Source organism: Nipponia nippon, unplaced genomic scaffold (assembly GCF_047370975.1).
Source record: "Nipponia nippon isolate SJK-2023a ecotype South Korea unplaced genomic scaffold, ASM4737097v1 scaffold_4, whole genome shotgun sequence".
Classification (NCBI taxonomy): Eukaryota; Metazoa; Chordata; class Aves; order Pelecaniformes; family Threskiornithidae; genus Nipponia; species Nipponia nippon.
The window spans coordinates 40887193-40902621 of record NW_028262358.1 but is presented as its reverse complement, the minus strand read 5'-3'; the positions used below and the strand labels follow the sequence as shown (position 1 = coordinate 40902621).

Genomic DNA, 15429 nt, shown 5'->3' with positions numbered 1-15429 from the left:
GGCATGCAGGAAAGCATCAACAATGAATACATTTACAGTGACAAATTATGTAGCACACCTCAAAGAACAGAAGTGGAAAAAAAAAATTACATGTGATCAAGCATTTTGCTTGCCAGCTTATGGCTCATTGTTCCTATTTGTTCCATCTTTGGAAGATGGTAAGAGATGATTATAGTCTGTTTTTTATACTACCCATACTACTCATCCTATTTTTTGACCCCATAAGCAAAATGCCTTCATCATAAGTATAATTTATAAAACTAACTATTCTTCACTTCTCCTGTGTAAGCTTAATGTTCAGCTGCCCAGCAGAACCTGGTTGACAGACCCTTGAGTTTCTCAAGTGTTTGAACCAGCTAAGTGATATGGACAGCCTTATTTTAGCTTCGTTCTTTAGTACTTTGCCTGATAACACTAGGAAACAAATGCCTGAGAGCTGTGCACTGCAGAAATCATCCAATACCAAACCTTGCACAAATGTCTAACTATATCCTGCATCCACTACAGCTTCCAAGACACAAGATTCTTACTGTACTATGCAGCAGCAGTCAAATCAATCATGAGGAACCACGCACCTTCATCCCAGCAGCCCACCAAAGGCATACTGTAGCACCATGCGAAACAAAGATTTAGGCAGGAAAGCTGCAAAGCTTATGAGAGACTTTAATTTGACTTATTAAAGCAAATTTCCAGTGCGCACACACTGTGCATACGTGTGTGCACAGTGATCCATCTCTAATTTATACACCTCTGCCAGAAAAGAGAATCTGATGTGAGCTTTAAGTTTGGTTACTGATTAGCCAAACACTTACTTTCCCCATTAGAAACACAATCCTGTTCTTTTACAGCAACCTTTGTCAGTCAAAGCAAAGCTATATTTCTTTTAACAGACTGCACGTACATAGCTGGACTGCATCCTATTCTTTTGCAGACTTCTGTAAAGGTTAGGTATGAATTTCAAGAGAACGGTAAAGAGCTTACAGCTTTTAGAAATAGAAATAATATTCCAATTCTGCAGTACTAAAAATACCGTTTCACTGGAATCAGTGGTTTCCCAAACACCAACTGTGACACCGTTATGACTGAAAGATAGTACTTGAATGCCACATACGGCTAAAGAAACTCAAGGCATTGCCACAGGCCGGGTAGCTTTATAGACAGACAGGCCCGGGCACGGGGAGGCTGCAGCCCTCGGGGCCGGGGGGCCCTGCCACAGGGCGCAGCCAGGTTTCCACCTCTTCCACCGAGGCGGGACACTGCTGACCCTACAGCCAGAGCCGCACCTGCCTCTTACCCACGGATCGCAGCGGTTCCCCGTATAAAACACAACGTTTTATGCTCACGAAGCCTGCGCGGCACTCGGTCAACTCGGAGACCCCCTTTAACTAGACTGCTGTCTTTTTCCATAAGTTTCCCGTCACACCGGCAAGCGCGGGAGGCCGAGAAACAGATTCCCGACGAATTTACTGTTTGCTCCGGATCGTTTTCCTCAGCAATGTCGACTTTCTTACCAAAACTCTGCCGTGCGGCACCGCCGGGAGGGGGACCCCGGGCCCTGCGGGCCGCCGCACCGGCTCCCCCTCGCCCGCCGCACCGGCTCCCCCGGCAGGGAAAGGGCCCCCTCCCGCCCCGCCAGGGAGGGCGGGCGGGCGGCGGTAACCGACATAGGACGAAGCACCGATCAAGGGAAGAAACTGCCGGGAGGAAGCTGTGAGGGACGCGGCGGTCGCTTGAGGGAGGGCAGGAGACGACGGCTGGGGCAGGGGTGCGTGACCGCTGGGGACAGGTGGGGAGGGGGAACCGGGCGCGGGAGCCCCGAGGAGGAGCAGGCAAGGAGGGCGACGGCAGCCGAGAGGAGGGACCCGGCGGGACAGGGAGGGGACGTGAGGCGACCGTGGCCCCGTCACCCACCGAAGAGGCTGTTGCTGAAGCCGTCCCAGACGCAGCCGGCGGCGTCCCACACCCAGCGGCTCCTCAGGCAGGACATGAAGGTAAGGCTGACGCCGAAGACGGACACCAGCAGGTCGCTGAGGCTGATGTTGACGAGGAAGAGGTTGGTGGGCGTGCGGAGCCGCTTGAACTTGTAGTAGAGCACCAGCACCAGCAAGTTGTTGCACAAGCCCAGCATGCCGATGGTGGCGACGAGCAGCGCCAGCAGCTCGTAGGTGCCGGCGCTGAAGAGGGGCCGCTCGCCCGGCACCTCCTGCTCCGCCGCCGCGGGCTCCGGGCGGCTCGTCGTGCCCGTGCTGTTCCCCGAGTGCATGGTTCATAGCCTGCCGGAGCCCGGCCGGAGCAGGGCTAAGCCTTTCCGTCCATTCCTAGCCCCACGGCGGACCGCTAATGAGGGCAGGGGAAGGAGGAGGAGCCCCCTCCGCCTTCCCGCCCACGGAGGGCGCGCCCTCGCCCTTGCCTGCCCTAGGGCGGGCCCTGCCCCTGCCGGGCGGTCAGGGCCTTGCTCCCGGCGGCATAAACCCTGCGAACGCCGCCTTGCCGCCGCACAAGGTCTGTGTGAGTGCCGCATGGCTCCTTCTCAACAAATATCTCACCTCGCCCTCTCACTTGCTGCGGTGAGCAGCCTGGTCATGACTGGGACGCGGCTGTCTCCTCCTCCTCATTAAAATCCTCCGTGCGCTTTGGCTCGGGTACGGCTGCCTTCAGCTGCGCTTCCCTCTGGGGAGCCGCGTTCGGGCAGGCCGCCTCAGCGCCCTGCTCGGGGAAGAGGTAGAAACTGCTCAACTGATATTTAGACTTCTTATCCAGATATCCTGCCAATGAAACCTCCTGTTATGGCGATAGGTTCTTCTAAGGCGCTTCCCCACAGTGCTCAGGGGTGGCTCTAGTAGTTGCATCCTCACAGGGCGACCGGCAGCATCATGACCCAGGCAAACTCATTGTGCAAGTGAGCACCTTTTTGTCAGCCACGGAGCAAGTAAGATACCAAAGTTCACACCATGAAGTCACCTGTTTTTATACCTTTGTCTCCAGTGTCTGTTGTGTGAAAACGGCACAGGAATGCCCAGGCTGCCTGTGTACAGCTCTAGCTGGTTTTCGTCAGGGTGTTGTACTGACCTCCAGCTGTGCTAGGGCAGCTGTACTGTCTCCAAATCCAACCTATCCCTGAATGTATCACAGTGATTTTTGTTCAGCATGGCTTTGGGCCTAAGACACCTGGCCAGACCTCTAGTTTGTTAGCTTTATTAGCTGACCCACATATGTCCTGATGTGTGACAGCCTTCACAAGGACCCGAATAAAACTTTCAGTTTAGATCTATTCTTAGTTTAGATAAAAAAAAAAAAAAAAGTCAGCTGTGGAAGCAACAGAATTTTCATGGAAATGTGTCTTGGCAAACAATACCTGGTTTTTTTCCCCTCTTATACACATAGTGGTATTAAAAGGGTAGACTGAGGGTGTGATTCTTTGTGGACTGGGACTGAAAACATGGGTAGCTGAGGTAGACTTGTTGTCTTTCAAAGCATATATCTGTATACAAATTATGGCCTTGTCATGGCAATTTTATATGACAAACTACTGCTGTAACACAAGGGTTAGAAATAGGGAAAGTCACGGGTCAGAAAAATAAAACACTGACTAAAGTAACTATTGTTATCAATGTTAACTTTATTTACAATCTATGTTTTCAAATCCATCAAATATGATTTAATTGATAACTGAAACCAACTTTAAAAAGCTAGTTCAATCTGTTTCTTCATCACTGGTGTTCTTTTTTTTTTTCTCATTACAAAGGCAGCAGGAGCAGCTCCCTTTCTCAAATCAATTATATTTTTTCCCCCTAAAAGCTGGATTAATAGAGCACATGACCTTCCAAAATTTCCAGTAACAGACTACTAGTACTTCAGCTTGGGCTTTAGGGAAGACATAATTTTTTAGCTTTCCTTGTCCGTAAGAGAGATTTACCTGTGTATGACAGAGTGTCTGCAAAAATATTATGTCAATATGCAGTCATGGGTTCGTTTAGGACCACTTGCTGCATGGTGAAAGTCTAACAATAAGACATGGCTGGGCCAAATTAATGGTACACCTCACTGAGAAGAAGACATCTCTATCTTCTGCCTTTAAAGAAAAATCTTAATTGTGTACATTTTTTATCCCTGCAAAATGAAAGGAGTGAAAAGCTGATAAGGAGGATCAGGGAGAAATGTAATTTAGTGAGTAGTACATGTCCATCCAACATACTGTCCATTGGCAGGTTCCATTATATACTCAGGGTTTCTAAGTAGTTTTTCACTACAGCACCTGTCAAAAATACTCCTTCTAGATGTCTTTTGAAGTTCTAGAAAATATGAGAAAGAGAACCCATAAATTACATTTTACAAAGATAATATCTCAGAATTCCTGGTTTGGGATTTTTCATAGCAAAATTAAATAGATACATAAATATGCGGTCTCTTCAATGCTTGATTTGATGATGATCACATTATTAATATTGTCAAATTGCTAACATTATTCAAATGATCTTGAATATTTCATGAGCAGAGTTCCATTTGTCTTCCATGCGCTGTAATTATTCATATGAGGCATAACAAAAAGAAATGTTGTGTTATTGTATCATCAGGTCAAAGGCAAAGCTGGAAAGAGAACCTTGACTTCTAATTCTAGTTTGGCACCTGTTTTATAGAGCCAATGCAGCTATGGTTTTGATAATCTAATTAATTCATTGGCCAATCCTTTTCTAACTTTTCACACAATTAAAAAGCTGAAACATGTAAGAAACCCAGACATCCGCTTTGCAATGCTTCATGTTTGCACTATTTTATATTTGAACCATACCCTGCTCATCAAACATGCATGCGTATTAATGGAAATGCTGCAAAAAGGATTTTACCTTTACTTTTACAGTTGCATGAAAGGAGAAACCACAACCCAGTATTTGCACTTCTGGAAGTGTATGCGTGTGGCTTACTGGAAGCATATCTCAACTCGAAGTACTAAATAGATATGTGGCTGAGCTCATGGGATTAAAACAGTAGAACAAGAAGCTGGAATACAAGGTCCCCAGTCCTGTACTATAAAAACAGTCCTTGAAACTCCTAGATCGCTTCTGCAACAGTCCTTTTAATGTGTTGTCTGTTATGCACAATTTACATGGTATTGTATTTACATGGAATGCATTGGCTGTAAATTTTCAGGTGACCGACATGTATATGTGTGTAGATATATGCTTACATATGTATAAGAAAAACCTTAAATGTAGCTATGGAAATAATAATTCACAACTGGAAAGTCTGCAGGTGTCTGGGACTCCCTTCAAAGGTTCCCTGCCTTTGCTGTATTTAGTAATCTGAAATGTTTCAGGACACCAGGGCATCAAGTGTCACTCACATGTTAGAGCTGAGGAATCTGAAGCAGAGTAAATAAAGTGCTAAAGTCTCTGCTACTCTCTAACCTTGTCTAGAAATACAAACCACAAACCATGACCCCCAGTTCTAACCATACCATCAAAAATGTCAGGGCTTTTGCAGTGAGAACACTGTGGGGTGGAAAAAGAGTGTTTTAAGGCATTTAAGAGACCTGTTTCATTTCCCATTTGTTCATTCACTTATATGTTGTTTTCGCTCATTTTCTCTCTTCTTTCTTTTCTATCTTTTGCTAGTATGCCTTTCAAGTCAAAGGCTCTTTCCTTGCAAGCAGAGAGTGAGCAGAAAAGAGAACCTTTTGTCCGTACTCAATACATTTGTTTCTGGAATCAGATGATGCTGGGGTTTTGCTTCCTGTTTTGAACTTTGTAAACTTATTATTTCAAAGGGCATGGTAGACAGCCAGACTGCATTCCTCTAAAAGAAAAAACAAAACAAAACAAAACAAAACAAAACAAAACGACACCACCCCCCAAAAAAATCTAGCTACCTGGCTTCAGCTTTTTAATTTGGATTTTTACAGCCTTCTCCTGGCATTTGTTTTCTTACATGTTCTCTTCGCTATTCTTTAGCCTTAAAGGCAGATGAAAGCCAAGTGATTATTCACTGTATCTATATATAGCTGCAGCGTATATCTATAGAGCAAGGGAGAGTTTATGGACAGAAGAAACCTTTCATCTTTTCCCAACCACTTCACTTTAAAACAGGGCTTTTAATATAGATCTACACCTGTTGATAATGCAATACGTAAGGAAAAAAATGCACAAGTCTAATGGCAAAAGTTCAAAATTAGGGCTTGATCTTGCAGAATTTGTAATCCTAGCTATATAATCTAGTCCATATTGGGATGTGAGCTCTAAATCATAAAGCAGGCTAAGTGGAAAAGTTGCAAGAATCTGAGAACATTCTGGACTGAGAAAAGTGTTTGGCTCAAACATGATTCATTGAAGCAAACACAAGTGTTTGCAGCAGGGAGGGGACCCAAATGGACAATCCTGGGAGGTGAGAGGATGCTGTCAGAACATCTGTGCTAGAGCTGGAAGTTGGCTGCAGCATGTACCATGACATCTGAGCTCTAGTATACCTGGCACGTGTACAAATAGCTGTACTAGCTGCTAGTGTGATTTATCTCACCTAAATAACATATTTAAAAGTTAAGCACATAAGACCAGTAAGATGAATCACTCTCTGAAAGTGTTTATTATTATTGACTGGCATATAAGGTCAGTTGAATGATTAACTTTTAGATGGCTGTGTTAGGTGAGTGGAACTTCATCTTGGCTATACGAACCTGTGTGGGGCTGTGGTACATGCTCAGGTGGCAGATGCATATTGATGCCTCTGTGGCACCTCTTTCTTGCTAAGTAGATTAAAACAAGTAGTGATATATACTTGTACCTGCTGACATCGTACCTCCCTTGGATGTATAAACACAGCTGTTAGGGCAGCTTGAACCCTAAACACTAACATTGTAAAACCAATGTAAGACCAGTAACACCAGGTTTTGCAACAATAACCCTGTGAAATTCAGTTGTGATATAAACTGTTTATTTTAAAGGAGTAACCTTTGATAGGACTTCATCCCTATGCTGCAGCTTCTTGTTAGTGTGGCAAACATGAAGTGAAAGCGATTACAAACTCACTGGCCTGTTGTGGTTTTCGAGAGTCCAACATACCAATCAATAAATAGTGAATAGGAAATATGATTTTTAAAATTATCACTTAGTCATTTCAGCTGTTGTTAGTGACACAGAAGAGCAAATGCACTTTATAGCAAGGAGTGTGATACTGTTTGTGGGATGATAATACGGCAAAAGCAAAGTGAAGAATGAAGTCAGCAGAAAAGAGAGTGAGCTCATGTAAATGTGAACTTGACAGCATCCCTTCAACACTGTTTCATGGGAGAACTTTAATTTTTACATTGCTAAAGTTAATGAAGGGTTGACTTGCCCAACACCATATCAGTCAGAGAGGAGTTCAGCTGCTTTGAACTCCAGCAGCTCTATCCTGATTCATCTGCAAACACAGCCAGGCTTAAGGGAATATTTAAAAGGATGAAATAGCAAAGGAAAGGTAGCTTAGTTCTTCAAAAGAAGGCAGCTTCAGGGACTGAGGTATTTTTTAATGGCTGGGCTTGATCTGGACCAAAATCAGTCAGAACCAAAGTCTCTTATGTGCCAGAGTATCTTTAAGGACTACTAAGGCCATTTTAGATCTATTGTGTTTTCTTTGGGCTATTCTAAACCACTTCACTTGAGGACAATTTGTCTTTGAATGAGACTACCAGAAAGGGTGACTGGCAACCCGCTAGAGGCAGGAAAGAAGATCTATCACCTTTTGCTGGTTTATCTTCTGCAGTAGCTTTGGGTTATTTGTTATGTGCTGTCAAACAACTTGGTCAGAATTGTAAAACTAGCATAGAATTTCATAGACTTCTGATAGTTCTTGAGATTAAGATTGAAAATTATTGTTTTTTCAAATGAGCTGCCAATCCTGCAATGACCTTGCTGTAGCTGTTATTTGTACCTGTACAGAGTATCGTTAACATTGTACTGGTCTGAGAATTTCCAATAATTGAGACCAATGTGATTATGTAGTAAGAAGAGGTTTGTTGAGAGGTTTGCCTTCTGAATAAACATTAACTCTGCCATATTCCATATCCAATGTTTTCCACAGTATCAGTCAGGGAGACAGGAAAGAAAATGCTTTTCATTCAGTTAATGCTAGTGTAGACTTACTAATGCAAGGACTTCCTGTTACTCATCAATTTAATATTGAATTTCCCTTTTAGACTTTGCTTATCTTCTAATGTAGTTCCTATCTTCTCCACTTTTGTTTGTCAGTCCACTCAATCATCACATATTCTTTTAAAATTTTACTGTACATTTTTTTTAGTTTGAACATCAAAGACAACAGAATCAGCCAGTACTGAAAGCAATGGTTCCTTATTTGTTGTTTCCATGTATTTTCATTATAACATGAAGTTTCTTCATGGGTGATTGCAAGAGAACAAAACATAGCTTTCTATTCTTAACCTTTCCATTCCAAGGATGGATGTTAATATCTTTAATAAACCTTAAACCACTGTTATTAATTGAGAAATGAGAATATAGCCTCATGCCAAACAAGCTTAGAGGACACTGACTGGCAAAATTAATTAACCAGAAACACTGCTTAACAAGGATTCAGCTGGAAGCCATACATCAAATACACTGTAACTCTGACCAAGATACAGTATCTGAGCCGCCACTGAGTACCTTGACACATAAGGGGAACATTTTCCTGGAGAATTGCTGTTGGAACCAGCAAAAATGCATCCTCGAGCTATCGCTCGCTTTTCCAGGAATCAGTGCTGCTTTTCTCTGCCAAACTCTATTCCTTATTCTAATTGAAAGACATGCTCATTGCTGTTGAGCAGGAGTACCCAGAAACTTTTGTGCTCTTCCCAGTGGAAATGATAGAACTTCAAGCAGTTGCGTTGCTCATGTTAGAAAGTTAGGTAGCATATCTTGAAACACCACTTTCCCTGAAGAGTTAGCTATTCCATGCAGAGACACTTACATGCATTACTTTTAGTAAATTTGTTTAATATCAAATTGTTTTCTTCCCTTTATGTTTCAAAACTGTTGTTCAGCTGATTTTCCCAAGTGTGTGTGAAGACTGCGGTCTATCTGTTTTTTGAAGAAGTGATTTTGATATTCTTGAAACATGCCTGATTGATGTCAATCCTTTAGATAGCCACAAAAAAATACAAAATATAATTTCTCCTTTCCTTTCAACTACAGAATCTCAATGGAGCAGAGATTTCATGTACAGAAATACAAGAAAACCTTGACCAATGAGCCTGTCATAAGCCTTGGGTGAAGTAATAGAAAAGCTGATCTGGAGATCAATAGCTAAAGAACAATACAAAGAAATCGATCAATATGGTCTAGTGAAAAGTGAGTTTAACAAATAGACTGAAATTCATTATTTGACCAGAGTACTAATCTCTTTATTATGGTATAGCACAGCAACATGGCATCAGCATCCTTTATAGATACTGAAAAGCTGGAAAATGTGGAAAAGAATCACAAACATCATTTTGAGGCTTGAAGGAAAATGTTGCAGTAGCAGGCAGAGAGTTCAATCTGCTTTAATTAACAAGAGAAAAAAATGGAGAAGTAATTCAGGTACAAAGGCCCCTAGTAGGAGAATATACCAACTATTACTCTAAATCAGTGAAGACATTCCATTGCTGAATGGAAGCTGAAGCCACACAAATTCAAATAGGAGGTTTAAATTTTAACAATGTGAGCAATTAACCTTTGGAACAAACATGATGGATTCTCCATCTCGTAGTGTCTGCAGATTAAAACTTGATACCTTTCTGCAAGTTATGCTTTAGAACAAAGTTGTTGGGCTCATTATAGTGATAAATGGCTGATATTTAATGATCTGTAACATAGAGGAGGTGAAAGTAGAAGATCTCAAGGTCTCTTCTGGATTTAAACTTCATGAATTCATGATGCCTCTGTTAAATTTAGGAGGAAGGACATTAGTTAGGGTCAAAATGGATATTTTGGCCTACTTGTTCTAGTCAAATTTTCTTGAAACTTAATCATCTGCTTAATAAAGCAGTAACATCTGCACTGGTATAAAACCAAAAATAATCTAGGATCACATAAGTTACCTTAGTGAGGGGAACAAAAAGAGAGACAACAACTTTTCTCGTGATTTCCTCATGAGCTCCATTTTTTTTTTTGAATGGCAGAAGATACCAGCCTCTATTCATCATCACTGATGTGCTTCTCTGAAGCACTCTAGAATTTTGTTGATCACAGAAATATGTGATTGTGCTAATGAATGTCAATTAATGACCTCACTAACTGGAAGATCAGTGAACAAATGTAAATGCATGTTTGCTTAAGCATAGCTGATGCCATGAACAGTTTTGTTCACCTTCAATTACAGTTCAGTTAATATTTATTATGCTAATAATATTCATGTAAATGTGCAGCGGACATGGGAGTAGTTTGATAAACAGAAAGGTGCCAGAATTTAATGTCAGCATAGTGTAGTGATACAAAAGGAACCGCAGATATCGCATACATAAAATGTGGACATTAACTTATAAGGATTAGTAATACTTTAAAGGAACTAATTCAGAGTTAGGTTGTTGTTCCTGTTTTACAGGTAGATTTTAGCAACCTGATAGGGTTGCCAAGAAAGAAGAAATGGCAAAGCCATGACAGGAACACAGTTCTTCTGACTTCACAGTAGAACACACTGCCTCACATGGCAGTGTCAAAAAATGGTAAGCCTTTAAAATTTGCAAAATGTTATCAAGCATAAGGGGTCAGATTCAGCAAAAGGTTGTAGGAACTGAAAGTTGATCATCTGAGGTATAGCACAGAATCCAGAACCCCGAGCAAAATAAATAGCTTCCATATGGGGAGAATCTGTGATCATTACATGATCCAAAGTAATTAACATATTAATTACTGATACTTATAGCCTTTTTTTGTTAAACTATGACAGTTTAGTCAATAGAATAATACTAATGGTCACAGGTGCAAATCATAAAACTTCTTTTTCAAGCACCTTGTTTTTCAGGTAAATGTTTCCTTCTTAAAATTCACTGCAATGAACCATTCTTTGGAGACATTTTTTTACATCATTCCTTTCCAAAGAATGAATGAAGCTTGATTGTTTAGAATATTCCCATAAGAACTGGTATTAGCCCTTTCTTCAGTAGTCACTGCATTATTCATTCAAGGGATAGTTTTGGACTTAATTCTCTTTCAGCTAGAGGAAAAATAAATTCACTTTTCCACCACTCCAGTAAGATACCCTAGGGTTTCACTATTCAGTAAAGAATTTGACATGTGGCTGGTTAGAAGGACAACACAGATATAATACAAGGACTGGTGCTCTTGCCGGGCAAAAATTCTCTCAGATCTCAAGGCACTGGGTAGCATATCAAACAATTTTGATTAGTCAGTGAGTGCTCTGGGATGCCACTCTCAAAAGAAAGTGATAGCTGCAACTTTGCTTTCTGAATAACCCCATCCAGCTTCTGTTTAAGTATGCCTTGAGAACAAAAACCAGGAAGGTCCTTGGAGTACCTTGGTATAGGATTATTCTGACTTTAAGATCCTGACCGAACTTAGGTGCAAGTTAAATGCAGACCTTTTTCAAAACAGTAGCCGTTTAAGACATATAGCTGAGCTTTGGCCAAGCATATGTTAAGAGCCAACACTTAATCTCTGGGCTCATTAGTTGCGTGTTAGGAGAAAGAAACAGTAACTTGACTGGAAGTAAGACAAGTAAAGGGAGTTTGAATGGCTGTAAGAGATTAAGGGAGAGGCAATTGAACAGCTGAAAATAACTAAAACTCTTTCTTGCAATCATCTCAATCATAGTCATATATGCAATTAAAAAATTGTTTCTGCAGGGTAATTGGGTTTCTAGGTTGGAAATTCTGTTTCACCGAGTAGGGATTTTGAATACAATAAAGAGGACAACAAGGCTTATATTCAAGAAATGGAGATAAATTTACTAAGGAAGTAAACATTCAATGTTACTCCCAAGAACTAACTGTCAAAAAGTGCTTTTCTAGTTCTTTTCGGATTGGATTGGATGTCTTTGGCCTCTTTGTACTATGTGAATAATGATTCATAACTTAACATCCCTGGTAAAATGCTCTTATTGCTACTGTAAAACGAGGCATCCCTACCTCGATTGAGATCCCTGGCCGAGCCTTGCAGCAGTAGCACATGCTAGGATATCATCAGGCTGGTCTCAGTTCTCCTGTCACAGAGCAAATATAAATGGAGAACTGGCTCTGTCATTCTTCACCAGATGATGTATGGATCCAAGGGAATCCACAATTGCAGCTGTTCCTAACTGTTAGTTGGTGTGCAGCCTTTGGCAGAAAACTTGAAAATAATCCAAAGAGTAAGAAGATAATATGAAACTTAGAGATAACTGGTATAATCTTTCTTCCTCCTCACTCAGTACAAAAGTCTGAAAGATGTGATAAACTTGCAACAGCTAGTCTCAAAGGTGTATTCTTACTGGAGAAAGTGATCTCATATTGCTAAACCGGTGTCAGCTATAGCAGAATTGCACCCTGATGAAATCCTTGTCTGGCTCTGGAAGTGAGAAAGTTCATGCCTGTTCAATCACCAATTGCATGAGATACCATGAAATAATCTCACATACCAGATTATTAGTGATCCTGGTCTGTGACCTAGGGCCACCCAGTGAGTAGGATTCTGTGATGTAATGGGGTGTTGTGACATCAACAGTTCACTAGTATGTTTGCCAGCTTGAGATGCCAAGCCAGAGTCACCTCTTTTTTATTAAGTAGTGCTTGGTATACCTGTCATGAAGCTGCATTTCATATGAACTCATGTGGGAGTTTAAGATTTAAGGGGCAAAACAAGGCTTGGACCAGGCTGTAAGAAAAGCTCTCCCTCTTACCTTGTCCTCTGTTAATAAAGGATGTCTGAAAAGAAGGATTGTGATAAAGAGAGTTGCTCTGCTCTCGAAGTGCCAGATTTCAAGAATGCTTTGAAGCAGTTCCAGAAACTAGTTGAAAAAACGGTAACCCAGAAGACAAAGGAGAGATTAGGCTTGTATATTGAAGATGATGGTAAGAGATACTCTTTCTGATGGAAAAGTGTAATTTTCATATGGAGAGGAGGTGTCATAGAGACAAGACTATAAGAAAGACTTCAAATTAATGTTCAAACTCTGGCTTCTTGATTTTTACAGGAAATAGGCAGATTGTGCTATGATAGTGCTTTTATCCTCCTGTTAGGACTTCTGGTCAAATAATAATGCTATGGTGATTGCTCACAAAATGTAATTGGCAGAGTTGCCACATATTCAAGTTAGCACGATGCGATGTTTCTAGTCATCTGTAAAAGCATGAACCCAATGAATTATGTAAATCCAGTTCCTTAATTGTAAATAACCAGAGCAAAGCTTTGCTTTTCTCAATACAAGTGGATATTGTTGCATGAAAGGATAAACTTTAACCCAGGACACCATTCAGGTTCAGATCAATAAAGTAGAATTGTGGCAGAGTAAGGAAAGAAAGAAGAGGTGAGAATTTTTCACCTATTCTTTTATCTACTTGTTTCCTGTCATGTACTGCAAATCAGGTGGTTTTGAAAAGACTGAACATGAAGAATGAACTTTTGTTGTTGTTGTTGCAAAATGCTTTAGTGAATACAGTTTGAGGAGCTGGAACTTGCATGCTATTGATATTGAAGGAGAAATAAAACAGGAGGAAGGGGGTATTAAGGAAGGAAGCTGTACCGTGCCAGTTTTTAACTCTGTGGGTATTGTTCCTCCCATACAGATGTGATAGACTATGCTAAGTTCTATACAACCACACAGACACTTTTCGGTCCAGAAGTCAAGGATCATAATGTTAAGGCCTTTTTCAGGAAGATTAACAACAACCTTGATGCAAGGACAGAATGGTGTGAGGTAAGGATTTCTAAACCTTTATTAAATATAAACAACTAATTGAAATCTTAAAAGGTAACAGTATTAAGCTGTTGATTATGTGTTGTTCATAGGTCTGTTGTTCATGAGCAACATGGCATAATGGGGCACTTTCATGTTGTTATTTATCCTGGCTGCCATTCATTTCCTACAAAAAAATTATCTGGAAAACAGATATGCCTCTGAAGCTAGAAAATTAGATAAAATGTATTGTTTTGGTTGATCTACACAAAAGCTAAACTGAAGGATTGGCTTAGAGTACTGGACTTGTTGCTATGTTATCCTATTTAAGAAGTGATGTTTAATTTTAACAAGTTGAGAAAGAAAGAGGCTCCATGTTTAGTTTGATAGTAAACAATTTAGAAATTTGCATGTGTCCATTTGTTGATTAAATGCAAATTTCCAGGGAAGACGTTTGAAGATAGGAGGGTAAAATCTGTCTTTGGAATTTCTCTTGCCAAATTTGAGTGGTGATATCCATTTGGGTATGTGCCTTGAGAACTGAAGGAATTTGTATTATTGTAAAATTTAGCTCTTTCTTGCTTGTGTTATTCTGTGTCCTATGCTATTATAACTTTAGTTTAGGTAAGAAAAATCCTATGCTCCTCATGGCAAAACCTGAAATGTGAAGCTTGAGCATCAGAAGATCAGTATTCCGTGTAAGTGGAAGTTGTAAATATGACAATAATGACTAAAGGCATCCCTAAACTATTTCACTAGAGTGAGGACTAGTTCTTTCAGGCCATCATGTCAGTGAAAGATTGAGTATGGAAAACCTTTGCTGAGCCCTGCCTTTACCCCCCTTTTCATGTGGGTAAACAGGTGGGTATTTTGCAAATGACAAGGTTGTCTCTACAAGCTTTTTAGTAAGAGAATCCCTCTATTGGATTTTCTGCTGACTATCTCTGGCTAATTTCAGGCTTCTAAATTTATCATGCAAAACAGCTTAACACATGGGAGAGTCCATGCTTCTAATTCTAGCAGATTTTTAAGAGCAAGATTTGCTCATACCATGCTGGTTACAAAATCAGTCCAGTAATTTCAGCAAGCAAGACTATTTTTGGTTCCACATATGTATGATTTTTCGTATTCCACTCTTTCCAACTCTGAGAGGTATCTGTCCTTATAAAGGCATGCCATTGGAAGTCTGATAAGAAAGGTTAATTAGAATGAATTCAATAAAGCCTGGGTAAGTTACATTTTTATTTGTAGGTGAACTACTTTTCTTTCCTACCCCTATCTGTTTGGTACACCAGCTGAACTTGTAAATCAAAATTCTTATTAAACATTAATTATGTTACACTGGTTTATATGAGTTGAGGAAGTTGGCCCCTGTTCTCTCTGAACCAAGATCCTTAAGCCTATTATGTAGATACACATGAATACATGTTAAAGCATGACCTAACTGAATAAAAACGTTTTTCCTGCTTGTTTTGTGAAAGAGCACTGAGTAGTCTACCAGAACTGCTTATCCTCAAGCAAAGTTTGATATAGTAGATTCCTGATAAGGCAGCATGGAGCCTGAGTATGTCCAGGTCTTCTCCTGAACTA

The 15429-nt window shown here is 40.7% G+C and overlaps 2 protein-coding genes across 3 annotated transcripts in view; one reads left to right on the top strand and one right to left on the bottom strand.

The window, feature by feature from the left end:
- OPN3 (opsin 3) overlaps positions 1 to 2350 on the bottom strand; it is a 59975-nt gene extending 57625 nt beyond the window's left edge. For both annotated transcript variants that reach the window (XR_015708313.1, XM_009463569.2), the window contains exon 1: positions 1912 to 2350. Coding sequence is in view for 1 of the 2 variants with exons in the window: in XM_009463569.2 (XP_009461844.1) it covers positions 1912 to 2263 (352 nt within the window). In the remaining variant the exon portion in view is untranslated. The remainder of the gene's footprint in view (positions 1 to 1911) is intronic.
- A 10514-nt stretch (positions 2351 to 12864) lies between these two features.
- WDR64 (WD repeat domain 64) overlaps positions 12865 to 15429 on the top strand; it is a 77832-nt gene continuing 75267 nt past the window's right edge. The window contains 2 exon segments of the mRNA XM_087774476.1: positions 12865 to 13015; positions 13730 to 13860. Of these exon segments, the coding sequence (XP_087630602.1) occupies positions 12865 to 13015; positions 13730 to 13860 (282 nt within the window).